Source organism: Haematobia irritans, chromosome 3 (assembly GCF_050003625.1).
Source record: "Haematobia irritans isolate KBUSLIRL chromosome 3, ASM5000362v1, whole genome shotgun sequence".
Classification (NCBI taxonomy): Eukaryota; Metazoa; Arthropoda; class Insecta; order Diptera; family Muscidae; genus Haematobia; species Haematobia irritans.
In genome coordinates this window covers 154259459-154286904 of record NC_134399.1, presented here as the reverse complement: position 1 = coordinate 154286904, position 27446 = coordinate 154259459, and the positions used below count along the sequence as shown (strand labels likewise).

At 34.5% G+C, this 27446-nt stretch overlaps 1 protein-coding gene and 1 long non-coding RNA gene across 2 annotated transcripts in view; one reads left to right on the top strand and one right to left on the bottom strand.

Moving 5' to 3' along the window:
- LOC142228077 (uncharacterized) overlaps positions 1-27334 on the top strand; it is a 170696-nt gene extending 143362 nt beyond the window's left edge. Inside the window, exons 3-4 of the long non-coding RNA XR_012720060.1 lie at positions 14422-14674; positions 27227-27334. This is a non-coding gene — a long non-coding RNA (uncharacterized LOC142228077). The remainder of the gene's footprint in view (positions 1-14421; positions 14675-27226) is intronic.
- Positions 324-1006, bottom strand: LOC142229312 (uncharacterized). The gene has a single exon (XM_075299862.1). It carries the CDS (start codon positions 887-889, stop codon positions 344-346), a length of 546 nt encoding a protein of 181 aa, XP_075155977.1. The 5' UTR covers positions 890-1006; the 3' UTR covers positions 324-343.
- Positions 27335-27446: the final 112 nt, after the last annotated feature.

Sequence of the window (27446 nt, the reverse complement as noted above, 5' to 3'; positions counted from 1 at the left end):
ATTGCATATATCATGTCTCAGGTTAACTTTAACTGAAAAATTTCCGTCATTTAAGTTCCTAACTGGCCTATAGAATATAAAGGCAAGATGACAGCTTCGTCCATAATACGGTTTAAAAGTTGGTTAATTAATGGAACACTAACGGAGCTTTATGAAATTGGGGGTAAGAATAAAATGTTGACAAAATTTTATTTCTACAGAAAATTTTGTAAAAAAAAACTTGTTTTCGAGTGAAAAGCATACAACCAACTAAGTGGAAATTTTTAAAACGTATTTTTCACAAAGAGTTATATTCTTCAGAAAAAAAAACTTTCTCTTCAATATTTCTATTTTTGTCTATTTATTATAAACTTAAATTATCCTCAATTCTTTCACATATGCCATTATGATCGGCTACAAAACCATCAGGGCACAAAAAATCAGATATTTTTTCTGTAGACACCTCCTGCGTTGTTGTTGTTGTTGTTATGTTGCTTTCCATATGGCCAGCTGTTGCATTTGCTGGACTCTTAACTGGATCATCTTCTGCCAATTTGTGGATAAAATCTCCAAAACTATTTAGAATACCTAAACCCAAAATTTTGGCTGCTTCTTCCAATCGTTTAGCTTCTTGCTGCAGTTCATCTATCCATGGTTTAGCCTTCTCCAAAGAACATTGTATTTTATGTAGAAATATATTCAGTTTATTTGTTCCTTCATAAGATGGCGGCTGTTCGTGCTGTAAATGATGTACGGAAGTATTGTGGGCGAATTTATTTTCAACTTCTTTGCTTTCAGTTGCTTTAATTAATTTGGCATCATCACAAATTATAGCTGCACTTTTCACAGTTCTTATTGTATATTGACTGAAGATTACTTGAAGTCCAATGAAATATAATAAAAAATTCATTGTTGTTATTTGAAGTAATTTTTTTATACACTTGCGTGTTGAGAAAACGGTTCCTATATGTTCGATGAAAAAAACTTGACTGTCAAGTGGAATAAAGGCAATGGTGCTTTAAGTCGTATATGTTTTCGTTGTTTGCTTCGTTGCAATCTGTCTTATGTAGAGTTTACTGGCATAGAGAGCTGTAATTCTTTGAATCTTTACTTACCAAAATGTGGTCATGTGAAAAGTGGTTTGGTAACTCTCTTCAGATTAGGTTGAATAAGTTTTTCTTTTACCGCTCTGCAAGATGATCCTCGCATTCATTGCAGAACCTGTTTGTCCTACTGAGAATTATTTTCTTCGGGCAATGTTCTTTTTGGTTTTTGGCACAGTGGTTCCACATAGCCCGAGAACGTCTACCACCGACAAGGCGCAACGCCCTGCGTCCTATGGAGGACATACCGAAATGGCAATTACCGGAATCAATCAATTAGCACCTTGTTTTCTAAAGTTGGTAATTTGTATACTTCCAAAGCTTTTATTAATTACACTAGTCTACAAAAAAAAATGCATGTACACTTGATGAAAATCAACTTTTCTTATGCATTTTGAGCTGCTGAATTCGAAAAATTTTTTGAAAAATTGAGTGGAAAAAGAGCGAAATTTTAAAAATAACGGGATATCTAAAAAACTCTTCTATACAAAATTTTAAATTTTTTTTCGAATTCAGCAGCTCAAAATACATAAAAAAAGTTGATTTTCATCAAGTGTACATTTTGAGTGTATACTAGTGTTATTATACCTTTATAAATTGTTGTTACTGTTTTGTTTTAATTAGTAGCTGAAATATTCCAAAATGCATCCCCGTTTAAAGTCAACGGGGGGACACGGAAACAAGCTATCGACTTGAAACTTGGTAAAATTAGTTGTTATTGTATGTAGGTCGTATGGTATTGCAAATGGGCCATATCGGACCACTTTTACGTATAGCCCCATATAAAATTTCATCAGATTCGTCCTGTCCGAACTTTCGCTTGTATTTTCTTGTTTGCCTCCACATATACCCATAATTCGACTAAAATTCTTGAACATCTAACATAGACTCGTGAAATTGGAACTCTATAGGTATTTTGGTTCCATAAAGAGAAATGCCAAATTTTTGTATTTACCGGGTAAAGTCAGCTCCCATATAGATCAACCTCCCGTTTAGGTTGGGCGTATAAAGGACACTTAAGTGTTCAGTTCCCTCCAATATCGAAATGTAGATGTAGCTGTAGATGTTTCCTTTAAAAAAAAAAAAAAACAAGTATATAAAGCAGTAAATTCGGCCGAATCTTAAATACCCACCACCATGAATCAAATATAATAGTTTAGTTTGAAAACTCTTCGTCGTAGTGGGTTCCTTGATCATATATAGAATTGTAGGGGGTTTGATGACAAATCTTCTCCCAAGCAAGTCAATGAAGACCAGATCAGATTCTGGATTTATGAGAACCAATTTTGTTTGAGGTTTAGAGAATTATAAACATATCGTGTATATTATGAAATTACGACTTGATTTGAAATCTTAAATCTGTAGATTATTTCCGCCATTATTTAAACAAATACGATGAGTTAAATCTGGAAATTCTACTTTCAGTTTCAAGCAATTTTCATGACCATGAAATAAGTGTTTTCTTTTTTGAGAAACGTAATTTTAGGCAAGCAAAGTTTTTTTTTTTTTGACATACATTTTAGAGACAATCGTTGAATAAACGAAAATACTTTATACGAAAAGGAAATTTCGTTTGTCTAAAATTTCATTATAGATTACTAATTTCCAGCAAATCGTATAAAAACTACGGATTCTAGAAGCCCAAGAAATAAAGCCGGGAGATCGATCTATATTGGGGCTATACCAAAACATGGACCGATAGGCATCATTTGCTACTCACATATATGTGTTCTTAAAATACCTCCAGATTTTCAATTTCAAACAAATCGGCTAAAAAATATAGTATCTAGACGCCCATGAAGTAAAAATCGAGAGATCAGTCTATATGGGGGTTATACCAAAAAATGGTCCTCGATATACCTCAATTTCGGCACACTTATTAGTGGTCCAAAAATACATCTCGATTTCGAATTTCAGGAAAATCGGGTAATAAATAAAGTTTATAGAAGCTCTAGAATTTCAGGCAAATCGGATGGTAAATATAGTTTTTAGAAGCCCAAGAAGCAAAATCGGGAGATCGGTCTATATGGGGGCTATACCAAATCATGGACCGATGGGCACCATTTTCGACACACCTTTTTATGGTCCCAAAAGAACTCTAGATTTTCAATTTCAGGAAAATCGGATAGGAAATATAGTTTCTAGAAGCCCAAGAAGCAAAATCGGGAGATCAGTCTATATGGGGGCTATACCGAAATATGGACCGATGAGCACCATTTTCGGCACACCTTTTTATGGTCCTCAAATACCTCTAGATTTCCAATTTCAGGCAAATCGGATGGTAAATATAGTTTCTAGAAGACCTAGAAGCAAAATCGGGAGATCGGTCTATATGTGGGCTATACCAAAACATGGACCGATACGGACCATTTTTGACACACCTCTTTATAGTCCCACAATACCTCTAGATTTTCAATTTCAGACAAATCGGATAAAAAATACTGTTTCTAGACGCGTAAGAAATAAGATCGGGAGCTCGGTCTATATGGGGGCTATACCAAAACATGGACCGATACTCACCATTTTTGGCACACCTCTTCACAGTTCTAAAATACCTAAAGATTTCCAGTTTCAGGCAAATTGGATAAAAACTACGAATTCTATAAGCCCAAAAAGAAAATACGGGAGATCGGTTTATATGGGGACTATACCAAAACATGGACCGCTACTCACCATTTTTGGCACACCTCTTTATGGTTCTAAAATACCTCTAGAATTTGAAATTGAGGCAAATTGGATAAAAACTACGGATTCTATAAGCCCAAGAAGTAAAGTCGGGAGATCGGTCTATATGGGGGCTATACCAAAACATGCACTGACACTCACCATTTTTGGCACACCTCTTCAAGGTTCCAAAATACCCCTAGATTTTCAATTTCGCGCAAATTGGATGAAAACTATATATTTCTATAAGCGAAAGACCCCAAATCGGGAGGTCGGTTTATATGGGGGCTATACCAAAACATGGACCGACACTCACCATTTTTGGCACACCTCTTCAAGGTCCCAAAATATCTCTTGATTTTCAATTTCGCGCAAATTGGATGAAAACTACGGTTTCTATAAGCGAAAGACCCCAAATCAGGAGGTCGGTTTATATGGGGGCTATACCAAAACATGGACCGACACTCTCCATTTTTGGCACACCTCTTCAAGGTCCCAAAATATCTCTAGATTTTCAATTTCGCGCAAATTGGATGAAAACTACGGTTTCTATAAGCGAAAGAGGTCGGTTTATATGGGGGCTATACCAAAACATGGCCCGATATAGCCCATCTTCGAACTTGACCTGCGCGCAGACAAAAGACGATTCTGTGCCAAATTTCAGGACGATAGCTCCATTATTGAATGCTGTAGCGTGATTACAACAGACAGCCAGACAGACAGACAGACGGACAGACGGACATGCTTATATCGTCTTAGAATTTCTGCCTGATCAAGAATATATATATACTTTATATAGTCGGAAATCGATATTTCGTTGCGTTACAAACGGAATGACAAACTTATTATACCCCGTCACCATTCTCTGGTGGTGGGTATAAAAACCAAGAAAAATTAATTTCAAACAAGTGAGTAAAGTAGAAATTCGGGCGGGGCAGACTATATCATACCCTAAACCACCCCTACTGAATTAATAAACATAAGCATTTGTGGGGTATCATTCGTATAGGTTTTGGAGAACATAAAGGGGGGTACATGTTTATGGGTGTCTTGTCACAATCTGTGCAGAAATGTCTAATATTAGGAGCTATAGTTTATTTTGCATCAAAAGAGTTAGTGTGCCACTAATATTGAGTCCATTATTAAAACAAGAGGAAATCGGTCAATTAGTTGTGGGTAATAAATCCAAATTTCTGCAAATAGAGCAATAGATTTATGTAAGAGCTACATGTAAGTCTAAATACGATCAGCTAACAGGTTGGCTGATAAGTACCCGGCCTGACACATAGATGGCGTCACTAGTATTAAATGCATATTTATACCCTAAACCACATAGTGGTTTGGGTATAATAAGTTTGATCGGCCAAAAAATGTGCCTACCAGAAATATTGATTTTAGACCCCATAAAATATATACCGATCGACTCAGAATCACCTCCTGAGTCGATCTAGCGCTTGGTGTCCGTCCGTCCCTCTGTCCATGAATTTGTTGTTCACAGGATTCCGGTCGCAATTATTAACCGATTTTGATAAAATTTGGTACAGGAAGTTTTTTGGGCACAAGGACGAACGCTATTGAATTTGGAAGAAATCGGATCAAGTTTAGATATAGCTCCCATATATATGTATCGCCCGATTTCGACAAATGGGGTCACGTTGCGCGTTTTTGCAAACGCATCGTCACCAAATTTGGCAAAAGGTAATCTTTTCCATCGCCCTTCAAGTCTGCAAAATTTCATCCAAATCGGTTCAGATTTAGATATAGCTCCCATATATATGTATCGCCGATTTTCCCAAATTTGGCCACAAAACCTTTATTTACCAACCGATCTTACTCAAAGTTGGCTAAATATAATCTTCTATAGCACTTACTATATGTGCAAAAAATCATCGAAATCGGTTCAGATTTAGCTATAGCTCCCATATATATGTACCGCCCGATTTTTCTAAATTTGACCATAAAACCCTTATTTATCAACCGATCTTACCCAAATTTGGCTAAATGTAGTCTTCTATAGCACTAACTATATGTGCAAAAAATCACCGAAATCGGTTGAGATTTAGATATAGCTCCCATATATATGTATAGCCCGATTTTCCAAAATTTGGCCATAAAACCCTTATTTATTAACCGATCTTACTAAAAGTTCATCGAAATCGGTTCAAATTTTGATATAGCTCCCATATTTGTATCGCCCGGTTTTGAAAAATTCGCCCTTATAACCTTATGTTTGACCATACAGGCCTCATTTTGTGACTGATCTTACTCAAATCTTGCACAAGGTTACCTTTTGTGGTATTAATAAAACCCGCAAAATATTATGCAAATTGGTTCAGATTTTGATAGCTTCCATATATATGCATCGCTCGATTTCCCTAAATTTGGCCATAGTACTCTTATTTATTAACCAATGTTACTCAAATTTCAAATTTTGATGTACTAGCCGATCGTGCTTATACGTACTTGTAGCTCTTACATAAGAATATTGCTCGATTTTTACAAATTTGTATTTATTACCCACATTAATTTAACGATTTTCTATTTTTTAATAATGGGCTCAATATTAGTGGCATACTAACTCCGTAGGCGCAATATCAACACAGCCAGTGTTGCTAGAAGTAGGGAAAATTCCCTATATGTAGGGTTTTTCTAATATTTAGCGTCTTGTAGGGACGTAGGCCCACAATGTAGGACATCTTTACTCAACACAATTTGTAATAATTTTTACATTTTGGTGGCTCTAGAGAAGGAAATTAGATGCCGGCAAGGCTTGATCTTTAACAATGTGTGGTAAACTTTATTCCTGTAGAAAATTTTTTCAACATTTTTTTTCTATAGAACATTTTGTCAAAATTGTATTTCTATAGAATTTTTTTTCAAAATATTATTTCTATAAAAAATTATCTCAAAATTTTATTTCTGTGGAATTTTTCTCAAAATTTTATTTCTATTTATAGAATTTATTGTCAAAATTTTATTTCTATAGAAAAATTTCTCACAAAAATTTGTTTATAGAAATTTTTTCCAAAATTTTATTTTTATAGAGATTTAACACAAAAGATTACTAACTTGGGTAGAATTCTACCAACTGTGGCAACCGTGATGATAATACAAATTTATATTCTAAGTCATATACGTTGCATATTCATGTTTGAAGATAATAAAGTACTTAGAACCATTTTTGTTTTGTAAAATTTTTTTAAATTTAACGAAAAATATAGTAGGGAAAATTGTTTGGGAATGTATGGGAAAGTAGGGAACTTTTTTGTCCTTGTAGGGTAAACCGAACATTTTTCCTGGCAACATTGACTATGAGCTATAGTCAGATTGACACAAAACACCCATAGACATGTACCGCTTAATTTTCTTAAATATGCAACTGCGGTTTATCTCCCATACCTATATGTTACCCCACAAATGCTTATGATTACTAATTCTGTAATGGTGGTTTAGGGTATGATATAGTCGGGCGGGGCCCGACTATATTTGTTTTTATATAGTACCAAACTTCAAATGATTCGTGTCAAAATTTGACGTCTGTAAGTCAATTAGTTTGTGAGATAGAGCGTCTTTTGTGAAGCAACTTTTGTTATTGTGAAAAAATGGAAAAAAAGGAATTTCGTGTTTTGATAAAATACTGTTTTCTGAAGGGGAAAAATACGGTGGAAGTAAAAACTTGGCTTGATAATGAGTTTCCGGACTCTGCCCCAGGGAAATCAACAATAATTGATTGGTATGCAAAATTCAAGCGTGGTGAAATGAGCGCGGAGGACGGTGAACGCAGTGGACGCGCGAAAGAGGTGGTTACCGACGAAAACATCAAAAAAATCCACAAAATGATTTTGAATGACAATAAAATAAAGTTGATCGAGATAGCAGAGGCCTTAAAGATATCGAAGGAACGTGTTGGTCATATCATTCATCAATATTTGGATATGCGGAAGCTCTGTGCAAAATGGGTGCCGCGCGAGCTCGCATTTGACCAAAAACAACAACGTGTTGATGATTCTGAGCGGTGTTTGCAGCAGTTAACTCGTAATACAACCGAGTTTTTCCGTCGATATGTGACAATGGCTCCATCACTACACTCCTGAGTCCAATCGACAGTCGGCTGAGTGGACAGCGACCGGTGAACCGTCTCCGAAGCGTGGAAAGACTCAAAAGTCCGCTGGCAAAGTAATGGCCTCTGTTTTTTGGGATGCGCATGGAATAATTTTTATCGATTATCTTGAGAAGGGAAAAACCATCAACAGTGACGATTATATGGCGTTATTGGAGCGTTTGAAGATCGAAATCGCGGCAAAACGGCCCCATGTGAAGAAGAAAAAAGTGTTGTTCCACCAAGACAACGCACCGTGCTACAAGTCATTGAGAACGATGGCAAAAATTAATGAATTGGGCTTCGAATTGCTTCCCCACCCACCGTATTCTCCAGATCTGGCCCCAGCCACTTTTTCTTGTTCTCAGACCTCAAAAGGATGCTCGCAGGGAAAAAATTTGGCTGCAATGAAGAGGTGATCGCCGAAACTGAGGCCTATTTTGAGGCAAAACCGAAGGAGTACTACCAAAATGGTATCAAAAAAATGGAAGGTCGTTATAATCGTTGTATCGCTCTTGAAGAGAACTATGTTGAATAATAAAAACTAATTTTGACAAAAAAATGTGTTTTTCTTTGTTAGACCGAGGACTTACCTGTTACCAACCTGTTATAAATAGATATGAGAGCAGCAACAAACTCGCTCTTTTTGATTATATTTACGGTAAACCTATTTTTTTTTTTTGAGAGCTGGTATGCTTGCGAGGAAGTACTTATTTTCAGACTGCTGGTATGCTTGCACCGAAGTACTGTCCTCCAATGTCATGTCCATGTAAAAGTATTACTGCTGATCAGTGTTACCGTTGTGCGACTTTAGTCGCATTTTGCAACCTTTTTGATGTCATGCGACTTTTTGTGCGACTTTTTTTGAAATATGTAAAATGTGGGAAGTGCTTAAATTTTAAGCAATTTTTATAAGTGGGAATTCATTGCCGTGCGCCTTACGCGAAGCCACCGCAATGGCCCGCCCATGGATTCAAACCCAGTTTCGACCAAAGAGCAAAATATGTTTCTACGGTGGATGCTGAATGTTTCAAATCGTCTCCTCCACAATATGAGACGCCAGAACAATTATCACCAATTTTTACTGGAGTCTTTCGTTTACTCCAAAAAGCCAGCAAAAGAGAGCCAGAGTGAGATCAGACTTAAAATTTGAGGATTAGATAAGTTTTTTGCTAGGAATTTTTTTCCCGGTAAAATCTTGCAAGAGTTAGCCATAAACAAATAATACGTGCAATATATTTCACAGAGTCAATCAGGAATGTATTACAAAAAAAATAAATATTTTTGTTTTTTAATTGATTTAAATGCTTTTAATTGGCACTTGATGGCGTTCTCGTACATTTCTGCCGATTTTAGGAAGGAGAAAAAAAATCAATTTTTTATTTATTGCAAGTTTACGTTTTACTGGATTTTATGATACAATAAGTTGCTAAAATATCTCTTTATGTTAAAGGGAGTGTTCCTTTATTGTTTTTGTGTTGATTTATAGAAGATTTTTTGTAATAAAATACTTCACAAATGTATGCGACTTTTTTATCATTATGCTACTTTTTTGTGCGACCTTTTTTTGAGTATGCGACTTTTTCAAAATTTCCAACGGTAACACTGCTGCTGATATATGTACTAAGAAGTTGTTACCTATTTGGCGCAGGTATACTTGTACCTGGTAATATGAGTTTTCGCTGGGTTTATAAATTATTGTTACTGTTTTGTTTTAATTACTAGCTGAAACATTCCAAAATGCATCCCCCTTTAAAGTCAACGGGGGAACAAGGAAACAAGCTATCGACTTGAAACTTGATAAAATTAGTTGTTATTGTATGTAGGTCGTATGGTATCGCAAATGGGCCATATCGGAGCACTTTTACTTATAGCCCCATATAAACCGATACCCAGATTTGTCCTATGGAGCCACTTGGAAGTGAAAATTTAATCCGATTCGTCCTGTCCGAACTTTCGCTTGTATTTTCTTGTTTGCCCCCACATATACCCATAATACGACTAAAATTCTTGAACATCTAACATAGACTCGTGAACTTGGAACTCTATAGGTATTTTGGTTCCATAAAGAGAAATTTTTGTATTTACCGGGTAAAGTTAGCTCCCATATAGATCGATCTCCCGTTTAGGTTGGGCGTATAAAGGACACTTAAGTGTGCAGTTCCCTCCACGATCGAAATATTGGTGTCGGACCACACAAAGTACACATATATTCTTGGGTCGTGGTGAAATTTTGAGTCGATCTATTGATGTCAATCCGTCTGTTGAAATAATGCTAACTTCGGAACGAAACAAACTATCGACTTGAAACTGGATAAAAGTAGTTGCTAATGATGTGGTTCGGATGGTATTGAAAATAAACCGATCCCCAGATTTGACATCCAGAACCTCTAAGTGGACAAATGCCATCCGATACGGTAGAAATTTGGGACGTTATGTCAGTATATGCCCTATAAAAACCACCCAAAAATAAGACTATATCAGTTAATTATTATATGTAGCCCTCATATATATTATATATACGAGTATAAACCAAACCTCAAGATTTAACTTCTGGATCATCATGGAGGAACAAATTTTATCCGATCCGGTTAAAATATGGCCTCCCAATTATGAGGATTATAGTCTGCCAACCGAAAGCTCTATCGTAAAGCTTGAAACTTTTGAGGTTATACGGACTCAAAAAGTTTTGACGTTCGAGCGCTACATGTTTTGTCTACAGCTACTTAAGAGATTAATCTCACGCATTTTTTTTCAGCTCTTGTGATTATTTTTTACAACTTTGAACTTAATTAATTTTTGGTGATGATGCGCCACAAATAAGTACTTAGTTGTAAGCATACCAGCTCTCCAAAAATAATAACTTTACCATAAATATACTCAAAAAGAGAGAGTGTGTTGTTGCTCTCATATCTTTTTACAGATTTTATTCTCTCTTATAGTTAGTTTCGTATTCTCGGTCTTTTGTATACCATCCACCACAGGGGTATATTAACTTTGTCATTCCGTTTGTAACACATCGAAATATTGATCTAAGACCCCATAAAGTATATACATTCTGGGTCGTGGTGAAATTCTGAGTCGATCTGAGCATGTCCGTCCGTCCGTCCGTCAGTTGAAATCACGCTAACTTCCGAACGAAACAAGCTATCGACTTGAAACTTGGCACAAGTAGTTGTTATTGATGTAGGTCGAATGGTATTGCAAATGGGCCATATCGGTCAACTTTTACGTATAGCCCCCATATAAACGGACCGCCAAATTTGGCTTGCAGAGCCTCTAAGAGAAGCAACTTTCATCCGATCCGGCTGAAATTTGGTACATGGTGTTAGTATATGGTCTCTAACAACCATGCAAAAATTGATTCACATCGGTCTATAATTATATATAGCCACCATATAAACCGATCCCCCGATTTGGTTTGCGGAGCCTCTAAGAGAAACAAATTCCATCCGATCCGGCTGAAATTTGGTACATGATGTTAGTATATGGTCTCTAATGACCATGCAAAAATTGGTCCATATCGGTTCATAATTATATATAGCCCCCATATAAACCGATCACCAGATTTGACCTCCGAAGCCTCTTGGAATACCAAAATTCATCTGATTCAGTTGAAATTTGGTACGTGGTGTTAATATATTTCCTCAAACACCAATGCAAAAATTGGTCGAAATTGGTCCATAATTATATATAGCCTCCATATAAACCGATCCCCAGATTTGACCTCCGGAGCCACTTGAAAGAGCAAAATCCATCCGATTCGGTTAAAATTTGGTCCGTGAAGTTAGTATATGTTATCCAACAACCATGTAGGACTTAGTTCATATCAGTCCATAATTATATATAGCCCCCATATAAACCGATCCCCAGATTTGACCCCCTGTGCCTTTCGGAGAAGCAAAATTCATCCGATCTGGTTGAAATTTGGTACGTGGTGGTAGTATATGATATTTAACAGACATGCCAAAAGTGGTCGATATCAGTCCATAATCATATATAGCCCCCATATAAACCGATCCCGAGATTTGGTTTTGGAGCCACTTGGAGGAGCAAATTTCATCCGAGTCAGTTGAAATTTGGTACATTGTGTTAGTATATGACCATTAACAACCATGCCTAACTAAGTCCATATTGGTCTATAGTTATATATAGCCCTCAGATAAATCGATCCCCAATCACACAAAAATTGGTACATATCAAGTTCATAATTGTATATAACCCAAATTTCTTTTAAATTTGGGTATTGTGTACTTGTTTCTAGGAAGCAAATTTTAATTTTCACTTTTTCAGCTTTTTTCTTCAAATGCTGTCAAAGTCCTTTAAAAACGAGTTAAAGACAAGTTTATTTTCCAAATTAAGACTCGACTTCTAGTAGAAATTATGCTATGTTTCAAGTAAAAAACCTCTTTAAAATAAAGTGTTGAAAAACGTGTCCTATATTTGAACGATTTTTTGCTTTGTAGTCAAGATGCAAAAAGACAACAAATTTAAATACAATTTCATTAATTTTAAATAATTTTTCTGAATTCTTAAAGTCAAGTTGACCTTAGCCCAAAATTTTTTTCTTTCATGTTATGGTACCCATTTTTAAGTCAAACCACTTAATTATAAGGAAAATACGACTTCATTGAAAAGTTTATAGACTTTTGAATAAGGGAAAAAAAATTAAATTAGAGAAATGCGTCTTCTATGCTAAGCAAAATTTACATTCGTAATTTAAAGACATGAAATCTTTGACAATATTTTTTGCAGTGTATAAAAAGCGATTTGGAACCACTGCGCATCGACTCAAAAACTGCATATTTGAGCTCTCAAAATATCGATTTGATTTGTCATACGCCGGATAGTACTGACTTGGCATCGAATGACTTCGTTTTAGTTTCGTACGTAAAGAAAATGAGAGGTCAACGTTTTGCGATATATGAAAAAGCGATTGATGCGTTCAGAATGCATGTTTTGAAGATAACTCATTCAGAGTGGCAAAAGTGCATCGACAATTGGTTCAAATGCATGAAAAATAATAAACCAATTATCGATGATAATATTTATTTGTTTTTCTAATCTCGACATATAAAAGGCAACCGTCGTATAATTGTAGAGATTGGAAATATGATGAAAATATATTAATAAATCTGCTAGACGATACATAAATGCAAGTAGTGGATACGTAATAACAGTCTTACACTCAAAAAAAAGTTTACTTGGATCCAAAGACTTTGACCTTCTCTTAAGGATTTTGGTATTGATTCCGAGCCAAAGATGCGCCTTCTTTAAAACAAAGACATTTTAAGCGACCTATCTGGCCTTAAATCTACACTGAAAAAATATTTAAGTGGTATATTAAAGCTTACGCAACCTACATTTTAGGATGCGAAATTTACAAAATATTAAAGACTAATTTCTTTAAAGTAATGAAATTTTAATTAAAATAAAGTTAACAATCTTTGTTTAAAATTTTTTCATTAAATTTAGGACACAAATTTTGTAAATTTGCGTCGCTCCGTTAAAGTTGCATGTCTTTGAACTAATTTTTGGTTTAAAGAAATTGTCCTTAAATTAACTGAAATATTGAAACTTTAGATTTAAGATAAAAACTCTTCAGATATAGGCTAAGACTTATTTTGAGAATTTATCGTCTTTGGTTTAAAGTATTTTTGGAATTAAGAAAATAGTTTTTACTTTTAAGTATCCGTTATAATTTGGATTTTTAAACTGACATATATTTGTACGCGAGGACCTTTATTAATAAACCGCGAAAAGAGTAAGAAAATTTGATAATTGATATCTGTATCCTAATTTTAATTTTATTGATCCTAGATTTAAAGCCAGATAGGTCGCAAAAAATTTCTTTATTTAAAAGAAGCCGCATCTTTGGCTCGGAATCAATATCAAAGTCCTTAAGGCAAGGTCAAAATCTTTGGATCCAAGTAAATTTTTTTTGAGTGTAGGATCAACAAATTACAAATAGGATTTAGATCTCATTTATCGAATTTTCATTTTCTTTTCGCGGTATATTAATAAAGCTATTCAAGTACAAATAAATGCCAGTTTAAAAATCCAAATTATAGCGGATACCTCAAAATAAAAATGTTTTCTTAATTCCAAAAAAAACTTTAAAGCAAAGCTGCTAAATCCTTAAAATAAGTCATAGCCTATATTTGAAGCGTTTTTATCTTGAATCTAAAGTTTCAATATTTCAGTTAGTTGAAGGACGATTTCTTTAAATCCAAAATATGTTTCTTTATTTGAAGGAAAATTTTCCTTAGTTCAAAGACATGCGACTTTAACGGAGCGACGCAAATTTACAAAATTTGTGTCCTAAATTTAATGAAAAAAAAAATTGAAACAACGATTGTAAACATTATTTTAATTAAAATATTTTGTAAATTGCGCATCCTAAAATTTAGGTTGCATAATCTTTAATATCACGTAAATATTTTTTTCAGTGTAATCATATCACTCATTTGAGTTAAATTAAGTTATTTACTTTATACATTGAGCTATTTATTTCTTTCCTGCGTATATTATAGATATAACCACAACATTGATGTTTATTTTTGTTTGTATTTTTAGTTGACTTAGACATGGTTCATTTATTCACAAACACATCAATGAAGTGTCGGACACGTTCTATTCAATAAAAATGTTTACAAATGTTTGGGTTATTTTTGTGTTAATTTTAATTTTGGATGATTACCACTGTGTCAGTAAAGATTATCGAAGTAGAACATGTTTGCGCTCTAAAAACTGCAAAAACTATTGTTGTGGACGAAATTTTAGACCTTTGGAGGATTGGAATGTTAAACATGAAGCGCCAAGAAGAAATGTAAGTAGAAGTATAGTATTTATTTCATAAATATATAAACTGGCACCAATAACTGTGCTGGACGATACTGTAAAATAGAGAATTCATTCTACAGACGATATCCGCAACCTCAAAAAAAAAAAAATCGCTTCTGTAACATAAAGCCCAAAAACATTTTGCTTCAAGCATATATATTTTCAGGATTGGTCCAAACAAAATATTGTTTGCATTGTTGAAATCACGCTAACTTCCCAACGAAAGAAGCTCTCGACTTGAAATTTGGCGATAGAAGTTGTTATTGAATGGTTTCATATAAGATATGTTTAGAATTATATATGGACCACATAACAGGTTGGCTGATAAGTCCCCGGTCTAACAAAGAAAAACACAGTTTTTTTTTGTCAAACTTCGTTTTTATACCCTCCATCATAGGATGGGGGTATATTAACTTTGTCATTCCGTTTGTAACACATCGAAATATTGCTCTAAGACCCCATAAAGTATATATATTATGGGTCGTGGTGAAATTCTGAGTCGATCTAAGCATGTCCGTCCGTCCGTCCGTCCGTCTGTTGAAATCACGCTAACTTCCGAAAGAAACAAGCTATCGACTTGAAACTTGGCACAAGTAGTTGTTATCGATGTAGGTCGGATGGTATTGAAAATGGGCCATATCGGTCCACTTTTACGTATAGCCCCCATATAAAGGGACCCTCAGATTTGGCTTGTGGAGCCCCTAACAGAAGCATATTTCATCCGATCCGGCTGAAATTTGGTATATGGTGTTGGTATATGGTCTCTAACAACCATGCAAAAATTGGTCCACATCGGTACAAATTTATATATAGCCCCCATATAAACCGATCCCCAGATTTGGCTTGCGGATCCTAAAAGAGAAGCAAATTTCATCCGATCCGGCTGAAATTTGGTACATGGTGTTGGTATGTGGTCTCTAACAACCATGCAAAAATTGGTTCACATCGGTCAATAATTATATATAGCCCCCATATAAACCGATCCCCAGATTTGGCTTGTGGAGCCTCTAAGAGAAGCATATTTCATCCGATCCGGCTGAAATTTGGTACATGGTGTTGGTATATGGTCTCTAACAACCATGCAAAAATTGGTTCACATCGGTCCATAATTATATATAGCCCCCATATAAACCGATCCCCAGATTTGGCTTGCGGAGCCTCAAAGAGAAGAAAATTTCATCCGATCCGGCTGAAATTTGGTACATGATGTTGGTATATGGTCTCTAACAACCATGCAAAAATTGATCCACATCGGTCCATGATTGTATATAGACCCCATATAAACCGATCTCCAGATTAAGCTTGCGAAGCCTCAAAGAAGAGCAAATTGCATCCAATCCGGCTGAAATTTGGTACATGGTATTGGTATATGGTCTCTAACAACCGTGCCAGAATTGATCCATATTGGTCCATAATTATATATAGCCCCCATATAAAATATTCTCCAGATTTGACCTCCGGAGCCTCTTGGAGGAACAAAATTCATCCGATCGGGTTCAAATTAGGCACGTGGTGTTAGTATATGGTCGCTAACCACTACACCAAAATTGGTCCAATCACACAAAAATTGGTCCGTATCGGTTCATAAGCATGGTTGCCACTAGAGCCAAAAATAATCTACCAAAATTTTATTTCTATAGAAAATTTTGTCAAAATTTTATTTCTATAGAAAATTTTGTCAAAATTTTATTTCTATAGAAAATTTTTTCAAAATTTTATTTCTAGAGAAAATTTTGTCAAAATTTTATTCGGTTCATAATCATGGTTGCCACTCGAGCCAAAAATAATCTACCAAAATTTTATTTCTATTGAAAATTTTGTCAAAAGTTTTTTTCTATAGAAAATTTTGTTAAAATTTTATTTCTGTAGAAATTTTTGTCAAAATCTTCTTTCTATAGAAAATTTTGTGAAAATTTTTATTTCTATAGAACATTTTGTGAAAATTTTATTTCTATAGAAAATTTTGTTAAAATTTTATTTCTGTAGAAAATTTTGTCAAAATTTTATGTCTACTTTGTCAAACTGAATTATATACGTATTGGATCGATCATTTTTGATTTAATATATACCACGTATGGACTTACATACAATTTAGAAGATGGTGTTAGGAGGTTTTAAGATACCTTGCCATCGGCAAGCGTTACCGCAACTTAAGTAATTCGATTGTGGATGGCAGTGTTTAGATGAAGTTTCTACGCAATCCATGATGGAGGGTACATAAGCTTCGGCCTGGCCGAACTTACGGCCGTATATACTTGTTATTATTCAACATAGTTCCCTTCAAGAGCGATATAACGATTATAACGAGCTTCCACCGTGCCGGAGCCACCGCTTTGCACAAGGTCGTGGGTTCGATTCCTGCTGCGACCGAACACCAAAAAGTTTTTCAGCGGTGGTTTATCCCACCTCAGTAATGCTGGTGGCATTTCTGAGGGTTCCAAAGCTTCTCTAAGTGGTTTCACTGAAATGTGGCACTCCGTTCCGACTCGGCTATAAAAAGGAGGACCCTTGTCATTGAGCTTAACATGGAATCGGGCAGTACTCAGTGATAAGAGAGAAGTTCACCAATGTGGTATCACAATTGACTGAATAGTCTGAGTGAGACTGATACATCGGGCTGCCACCTAACCTAACCTAAACTAACCTAACGACCTTCCAATTTTTTGATACCATTTTGTTAGTACTCCTTCGGTTTTGCCTCAAAATAGGCCTCAGTTTCGGCGATCACCTCTTCATTGCAGCCAAATTTTTTCCCTGCGAGCATCCTTTTGAGGTCTGAGAACAAGAAAAAGTCGCTGGGGGCCAGATCTGGAGAATACGGTGGGAGGGGAGCAATTCGAAGCCCAATTCATTAATTTTTGCCATCGTTCTCAATGACTTGTAGCACGGTTTGTTGTCTTGGTGGAACAACACTTTTTTCTACTTCGTATGGGGCCGTTTTGCCGCGATTTCGACCTTCAAACGCTCCAATAACGCCATATAATAGTCACTGTTGATGGTTTTTTCCCTTCTCAAGATAATCGATAAAAATTATTCTATGCGCATCCCAAAAAACAGAGGCCATTACTTTGCCAGCGGACTTTTGAGTCTTTCCACGCTTCGGAGATGGTTCACCGGTCGCTGTCCACTCAGCCGACTGTCGATTGGACTCAGGAGTGTAGTGATGGAGCCATGTTTCATCCATTGTCACATATCGACGAAAAAACTCGGTTGTATTACGAGTTAACAGCTGCAAACACCGCTCAGAATCATCAACACGTTATTGTTTTTGGTGAAATGTGAGCTCGCGCGGCACCCATTTTGCACAGAGCTTCCGCATATCCAAATATTGATGAATGATATGACCAACAGGTTCCTTTGATATCTTTAAGGCCTCTGCTATCTCGATCAACTTCATTTTGTGGATCATTTTGTGGATTTTTTTGATGGTTTCGTCGGTAACCACCTCTTTCGGGCGTCCACTGCGTTCACCGTCCTCCGTGCTCATTTCACCACGCTTGAATTTTGCATGTCAATCAATTATTGTTGATTTCCCTGGGGCAGAGTACGGAAACTCATTATCAAGCCAAGTTTTTGCTTCCACCGTATTTTTTTCCTTCAGAAAACAGTATTTTATCAAAACAAGAAATTTCTTTTTTTCCTTTTTTTCACAATAACAAAAGTTGGTTCACAAAAGACGCTCTATCACACAAACTAATTGACTTACAGACGTCAAATTTTGACACGAATCATTTGAAGGTTGGTACTATATAAAAATAATATGCACTTAATACTAGCGACGCCATCTGTGTGTCAGACCGGGGACTTATCAGCCAACCTAAGTTTGCCATTCCGTTTGTAACACATCGAAATATCGATTTCCGCCTATATAAAGTATATATGTTCTTGATCAGGGAGAAATTCTAAGACGATATAAGCATGTCCATCTGTCTGTTGTAATCACGCTACAGTCTTCAATAATGAAGCTATCGTGCTGAAATTTGGCACAAACTCGTCTTTTGTCTGAAGGCAGGTCAAGTTCGAAGATGGACTAGTTTTGACTTTCGGAGCCTTAAAAAAAAGCAAATTTCATCTGATCCGTTTGAAAATTTGCTTTGTGATGACATTATATGCCGCTATCAACTTAAAACTGGGCACAAGTAATTGTTATTGATATAGGTCGAATTTTATTACAAATGGACCATATCTGACTACTTTTAGGTGCAATGAAAAACTATTTACATGGTAGTAAAGATTATGCAATTTAAATTTTTGGATACGCAATTTATACAATATTAGGGACAAATTTCTTTTAAAATAATGCAATTTTAATTACGAGTAAAAGTTAGTTTATAATCTTTGCTTTAAAGGAAATTTTATTAAATTTAAAACACAAATTTTGGAAATTTTCTTCCCTTCATTAAAGTTGTATGTCTTTAAACATAAGGCAAATTTTCCTTAAAATAAAGAAAAATATGATTTAAATAAATCGTCATTTAGTTAACTGAAATATTGAATCGTTAGATATGTGGTGATAGTATATGCCATCTAACAACCAGGGCTGTGGAGCCGGAGTCTGAAGATTTTTCTAGAGTCGGAGGCGTAAAAATTTTGCTCGACTCAGGCTCCGACTAAACCAAATTTTTTAAAACACTTCACATTGTTGTAACTAAGCAAGTTTTTACGCAAATTAGTTTCCATTGTGTTATTCATTCGATCAATGTACAGCATGATTGTAAATGAAAATCAACTTCCAATTACAGCTATCTTTTTATGTTTCCTAGAATGTTAGACTAGCAGATGGGCTGGATCGATCCATTTTAATGCCCATGTCAATTTATTTGAAATATTTCGAACAATCGAAATTATTATTTTTTTAATTTTATTTTAAGGCCATATACATATGTGGAATATTGATAGAAAATTTTTTCAAAGTTCTTTTTTATAGAAAAATTTGTCAAAATGTTATTTCTATAGATTAGATTAGATTAGAAAAGATTTTATTGATAATTCTTTTACATCAGATAAATTGTTTAACAATTATTAAAGAAAAATCTTATATGACATAACAATTTTGTTGTGTGTCAGATCGGCATTATTGTATTATATATGTGAAACAGTTTGATTGAAATGTATAATAAATAAAAAATATAATAATAATAATAACAATAATAACAAAAAATAGTTTGCTTCTGCGTATTTCTATGCATCAAATTCATTCATGATAAGTTTCCTGTATCTAAGGCTATATGTTAAATAATTTATGAGAGGCTTAAAGTGGTTGCCGTTTAGTATGTCGTAAAAATCGTTTAGTGTTAGAGGGCTCTTTCCAAAACATTTTCTCCTTCCGTATGCATATACTGGACATACCCCAATAAAATGAAAAGTGTTTTCAGGGACCTGTAAATTACAAATTGTACAAGTGCCATCTGTGTCATTTCGGAAAGCTCTCGCACCCAGGTTGAAGAGAGCACACCTTGCACGAAATATCAAACTTATAACTGTCTGCGAATTAGTATCCACAAAATAAGGAGGGAAATCGTATCTTAGATTCGGATAGTGTTCATGGAATTGAGAAGCCAGTGCCCTGTTCCTGTATAGATCACTCTCTTGTCGTTTAACACATTCGAGTACTCTGTCTTGCAACATGCCTAGTTCTCTATTCCTAGTGTCGAAATCGAAATCAATGTTAAACCCACCGCTTATATCAACCCAACTTCCAGCCCAGAACACACCCAATTCGATTGTCCTCTCAGCTAATATACGAGGTAGTCTTGTACTAGGCATCGCCAGAACTTTCCTAATATAGGTAAAATGCAATTTTAGAGTTTCCGTAAATAAACTAGGGAGACCTGTTTCGATGTGTAACATATAATTTGGTGTGTTGTCGGGTAAGAAAAGTATCTTCTTGATAAAGAATCTGAAAAGCTTTTCAACTTCCTCGTGCCGACAGAATCCCCAGACTTGTGCCCCATAAAACAAGATGGATTTGGCAGCAGTGTTAAAAATTTTCATTTTCTTCGATAACTGAATACGACTATTCAGTAAATATCGTTGCCAAGTGGAATTTATTGCCATCTTTGCAGTCCGAAGTTTACTTGTGACATGCTTTTTAAATGAGAGGTTATAAGTGAGGTTTAACCCTAGATAGTTGTATTCATTGACAACACTTATGGGTTGAGAACCATAAAACCAAGTCAATCTGCTGTCAAATCTAGACCCTTCCCTGAAAACAACAATTTTGGACTTATTCAAGTTAAGTTTCAGTCCCCAAATAGAGCAATACTCCCATAACGCCCGTATCATCCTTTGAAGCTCCGTTGGCGAATCGGATAGAATGACAATATCATCCGCGTACATCAGCAATTTAATTTCAACACCCCCAATGTACATACCCCCTGGTAGAGTGTCATGTAGATCGTTCAGATACAAACAGAATAGCACTGGACTCAATATACAGCCCTGACGCACTCCCTTCGTAACCGCAAACGGTTCTGATAACGAAGTACCGTCCCATACTTGGCTGACTGTGTCGCCATAAATCATTTGAAGTGTACTTATCACTTTGGTGGAGAGTCCCATTCTGGCTAGTTTGAAGAATAGAGAGTTGCGTGGTATCATATCAAACGCGGCAGAAAAGTCCACGAAGAAAGCATAGGTTTTCTTATTGTCCTTCCGGTTCAAGTGGATAATGCTCATTAGATTGAAGATATTGTCTACCGTTGAATAACCTTGTCTAAAACCTGCCTGGAATTCATTCAAGATATCATTCTGTATAATCCATAGGTTAATCCTGTCTAAGAGCAAGCCAGTAAAAATTTTATAAAAAGTGTCCAAAAGTGACAGCCCACGATAATTCGACACTTCGTTAACATCACCCTTTTTATGTAGCGGTATAATAATCGAACTACTGAAAGAAGAAGGGATATTTCCACGCAAATAAATTAAATTTAGTATGTGTAGGACTTCCCGCAAGAATGAAAAAGGAGCATGTTTATAAAATTCAAAAGGAATTCTGTCCAGTCCAGGAGCTTTATTATTCTTAGTATTTTTAAGTACAAACTTTAACTCACGCATCTCAAAGGGACTGTCTAGGAACGGGTCCACCTGGTAAGGCATACACCAATCTATGTTACACGTACCTAAATTGTCAGATAGTAATTGACTAAAATATTCACGGAAGGACGTCGCATCTAAGTCATTACCTATACCGGGGGGTTTGTTTCTTAGTCTATTCGCCAATTTCCACCAATCAGCAGAGTTCCTAATGCTGTTCAGACTATCAATATCGGCATTGTATAGTGCAAGCTTTTTGCTACTACACAATCTTGAATACTGAGATCTACTCCTTATATAATGTTTCCTACAAATTTGATTGTTGTATCTGCGGTAATTATTAAGATGCCTGAGCATACGTCTCCTTGCATTTTCACATTGTGCATCAAACCATCTGTTTTTCCTTTCGAAAAAACGTTTACTTTCTGTCCTGTTCGCTGCGGTATAAATTTTCGTTATAAGTACATCGACTTTGACGTTAATATCCGAGTCAGAAAATAAATAGTCAGAGTCATTCAACCTATTGATCGTGTTGCAGTACATTTCCATCTTATGTGGAAACCACCTCAATTTCGGTGGCAAAGTGCATGTCCTATAAGTGTTAGACATAGTCGTCCTGATAGAAATTTCTAGAGGCATGTGATCCGAATAAGTCTTGCAGGGTATAACAAAGTTGCTCAAAAGTTGCAAAATATCCAAAGAAGCAATACCATAATCAATGACTGATGAGCCCCGTACCCCGCAAAAAGTAAACTCTCCCTGTGTATCACCCTCACATCGTCCATTCAAGATTACCCCGCCCAAATCATCAACTAAATTTAAAATTCTCCGACCCCTGGAATCAGTACACTTATCCTTTGATATACGCTCCACCTTGCAATTCTGACATAAGTCGGGTAATACTTCTATGGACTGCCCCTCACCTACGCGCGCATTTAAATCGCCTACAATGAAAAAGGATGATGGCCTCAGCTCTACAAGGAATTGTTCCAGTTTTGAAAAATCGTTCGCCCAATCGTTACAATTCAAATAAAGAGGTATAAAACATAGTTGCAAATTATCAAAAGTAGCAGAAAGGAAAATGTTTGTGGAAATGTTATTAAATTTCAAGGTATAACTTTTCTGAATTGATTTCTTGTACCCAAAAAGACAACCACCTTTAGCTCTACCGGCACTATGTACCTTTACTGCATCTACCCAACGTAAAACGTAATCTTTAAAATAAGGAGTAAAGTTGTTTCTTTTATCTTTAGTAATGTGAGTTTCATATAAAAAGAAAATATCGAACATATTGACGTAAGTGAAAAAGTTTCCAAAGTTTGTTTTACTATTTAAGTTTGCTACATTATAGGACAGTACCTGACACACAACTGGTTGCTAATTTAAGACGTTTGCATTAGGTGTATTTGAATGGAAGGTAGCATGAGATGCGTTATTCGGCTGTTTCCTGTTTTTTGTTGTTATATTATAAGTCAATTTAGCCTTATTAATGATTGTGCGGAGGAAATCGGCGTCATTTACATTTAAGGCAACAATATTTCCCTCATCCCAGTCAAAAGGACGATCCTCAATAAAGATGCGAGCATGTCCTTGCCGTATCTTTAAATTTGGGTTGTCCTTCTTCAAGTTTTTTTCCAATTGACGAAAATTATAGAGTTTGTTTCGTTCGTTTGTAGTAGTGTCTCTTTGTACATATATATTGGAGCCTTTCAGTTTGTGACGAGCTGCTAACACAGAGTTTGCTTCCAGGTTTGAATTTAACGTAAACAAAAAACCCTTGTTATATGGCAGTTTACGTGTGTTTATAATATTTACTTGAACCCCCAAAATTGTTGTACATATGTTCATAAAACTGCTGGCTGCGTCACTTATTGAGTTGCTTATAACACCAGAAGCAACAACATTTGACCGTTTTCTAAATTGCTCAAAAGATTCCATTTGTTGTTTTGTCTCTTTGAGTTCAGCTTTTAAAATTCTGTTTTCTTCACGGAGTTGCTGTATCTCATCGTGTAAATTGGCTACGTCACTCTTCTTTGCTACATCACTGAGTTTAGCATCAAGCATTGCACTGAGTCGTACATCAAACATAGCCCAAGAAAAAGTGTCTGCAGTTGTTTTTGTGACTTCAATGTTCGGTTGCGGCAGCGACGCATTAGAGCTGGCAGCCGGCATTGAACAATTTGGAAGAGGTTGTTTGTCCATACTTAACGTTTCTGTTGGTATTCTCTTTTCAGCCTCTGCTGCTTTCGGTGGGAGAATACAATGTAATGGTTTTTTGGTGGTGGCAGCAGTAAAATGCTCTGGTGAGATTTGGTTTATTGGTCGTTTCTTAGTGGCGGACATATGTTATGTGCGCTGACAAAGTGAGATCAGTCGAATCTCACTGTGTTTTGATGTTCTTGTATTTTAACTCAAATGACAATGATTTCCACTGATGCAGCAACAAAATAGGTAACCCATATGATGTGAAACGGTGATAAAATATTGTTTTTTTTTTTGAAAAAATATTAAATAAAAAACAAGCCGCAAAATAACCAAACTTTGACGTTTTGTACCAGGGTTGCCATTATTTCTATAGCAAATTTTGTCAACATTTTATTTCTATAAAAAATTTATTCAAAATTTTATTACTATAAAAAATTTATTCAAAATTTTATTACTATAGAAATATTTTTTTCTATAGAAAATTTAGTCAACATTTTATTTCTATAGAAAATTGAGTCAAAATTTTGTTTCTATAGAATATTTTGCAAAATTTTATTTCTATAGAAGATTTTGCAAAATTTTATTTATTACACAAAAATTTTTTCAAAATTTTATTTCTATTGATAATTTTATTTCTATAAAAATTTAAGTCAACATTTTATTTCTATAGAAAATTTTGCCAAAGTTTTATAGTAATACATTTTTTTATTAGAAAATTTGGTCAAAATTTTATTTCTATAGAAAATTTAGTCAAAATTTTGTTTCTGTAGAATATTTTGCAGAAATTTATTTACTACACAAAAATTGTTCTAGAATTGTATTTTTATTGATAATTTTTTCAAAATTTTATTTCTATAAGAAAAAATTGTCAAATTTTATTTCTATAGCAAATTTTCTCAAAATGTTTCTTACTGATGCTCACTGATACTCACTGCTATAAAAAATGTTTTCAAAATTTTATTACTATAGAAATATTTTTTTCTATATAAAATTTAGCCAAAATTTTATTTCTATAGAAAATTTAATCAAAATTTTGTTTCTATAGAAAATTTTGCCAAAATTTTATTTCTACAGAAAATTTAGTCAAAATTTTGTTTCTGTAGAAAAATTTTACAAATTTTTATAATTATATATTATTAGACAAAGATTTTTCCAAAATTGTATGCTAACTGATACTCACTTCTAAGTCAAAAACTTGTAGAAATGACTCAAATTTTAAAAATTTTCAATGAATGTTTCATAAATGCATTTTTGCGAAATTGTCTAAACAATTATAAATATTTTCAAATATTGCCCGAGATTTTGTAGAAGTCTGATTTGAGATTTTATCAAAATATTATAATCGGCCCGCCCGACTTTAGACTTTCCTTGCATTTTTATTTTTTGTTAAAATTGTGTTACGTCCCATAACGTTAGATTTAAATTTTAAGTACATAGATTTTGTAGAAGTGTATACAATTTTGTCTAAATCAATTCATGCATATGGGAATATAAACCTTTATATAGCTCGCAACAAATTTAAAGGATTTGAGATAGTATCAATAATTTCGGTCCACAAATACATATACTGTTGGTATCTTCTCATATTATGATGGGTATTTATATCATTCAACATCATCATCAACAGAGTACTCGTTTATCCAGGACATCTCCAAAAATATGCAACACTGTCGTCAGCTGTTCAAAAACAATCACAGAAAAGAAGTGAAATCTTGCATTTTTAATGTATGAAATTCTCCAATTAGAAATAAATATTTACAGCTGCGATTATTTATGACACTATATCACTTTGAATTTCATGTTTTTCGATAAATTAGTCACAATAAAGTGCTATTGTGAATCGACGAAGCGTCACTTTATTAAAACACAATCTGGCAAGATCGGCGCGAGTTGCACTGATGAGATGTTCTGGATAGAACACCAGTGCAACGATGTTCTGGATAGCCCATACAAATGTTGTATCCAGTGCAAAAAAAACAGCCCTAATGTAAAATTTGGTCCAAAATTATATATACTCGTACACACAAAAAAAATTCAATTACGAAATTGTTTGATCCAATTAATTTTTCAATTGAAATGTCTTCAATCACAGAAATGATAGTATTAATTAAAAAATTAATTGAAGGTTAATTAAAAGATTTATTAACCCAATTAAAAAATTAAATTGATACTATTAATTTTTGTTTCAATTAAACAATTTTTTGATTCAATTAAATTTCTAATTGAATATTTTTTAAAACTCAATTAAAATTTAAATTGCAAAATTTTTCGTGAATTTTTTTTTTTGTGTAGCCCCAATATAAACCGGTCCCCAGATTTTTCTTCCGGAGCCTTTTGGAGGAGCAAATGTAGAAATGTAGTACGTGTTGTTATTATACACACTCTAACAACCATGAAAAAATTGGTCCATATCGGTCCATAATTATGTGTAATGCAGCCTTCATATAAACCGATCCTCAGATTTAGTTTCCAGAGACTCTGGGAAGCTCAAATTTCATACGATCCGTTCGAAATTTGGTACTTAATCTTTATCAGTATTTTTTGTTACACCTTTAATTTCCTATTATCTAATTTTTACACATTGAAAATCTTCTTCTTGATACGAAACTAATATGACATCATGGCATGACATTCTAACTACTTCCTGAGAAGTTTTTTCATATTCTGAATGAATAAATAAAGAACGCTGGTTCACATCACACCACTAGCAATATTTTTTATCAAATATTTTTATCAAATATTATTTTTTATGTTATACATGTTTTTTTCCATTAAAAATCAACAAAAAATTAAAATTTATCTTAATTTGCAAAACCTTCTTAAAACAACTTCCATGGATGTGAAAAAGTCAAACGACATAGGTTTAAATCCCACAGGAGATGATTTTTTGTTATGTTTTTATTGATTTTCTATTCATTTTTTCCAACAATCAGTTTGGTTCAATTGAGGAGTTTGAATTGGTCAGTTCAAGGGTAAACACAGGAAATACTTATCGTCCATGTTTCCGATGGATTTGGAATAGCAAATCATAAGAATTTATTTTTCTTGTAACGAAGAAATAGAATAAATACTCTCCAATACAAGTTTAATGTCATTAAAGCTAACTATGTCACCAAGATTTAAGTTTAAAATTTCAAGGCTAGGAAATTATGGCAAAATGAACATTTTGCGATTTACTATTTCGAATTTGGGAACATGGGGTATATATATTTTCAATTAAGGTTTTATTACAATGGGAATAATGTTATTTTGCAAGTAACAACAATCTTATAATAAAATTCTACTTTATATTTTTCAGGAAATTATAAATCCGCCTAAAAAATGTGACCCATTATCTATGCTGCAAACTTTGTCATTTTCATGTGATTAATTGTGTATTCCAAATAAATGAAATTTATATGAAATTCATTGCTTCCGTTTTTAATACTTTGAAAGAACGTCCCCCGTGGCCATGGTAGACCCTTAGGGGGTTATTGTGTACTCGAAAAAGCAACTTAAAGGAAGGACGATCTTTATCC

Coding starts and splice junctions, on each gene's coding strand:
- LOC142229312 (XM_075299862.1), bottom strand. CDS start 889: ATGAATTTTTTATTATATTTCATTGGACTTCAAGTAATCTTCAGTCAA.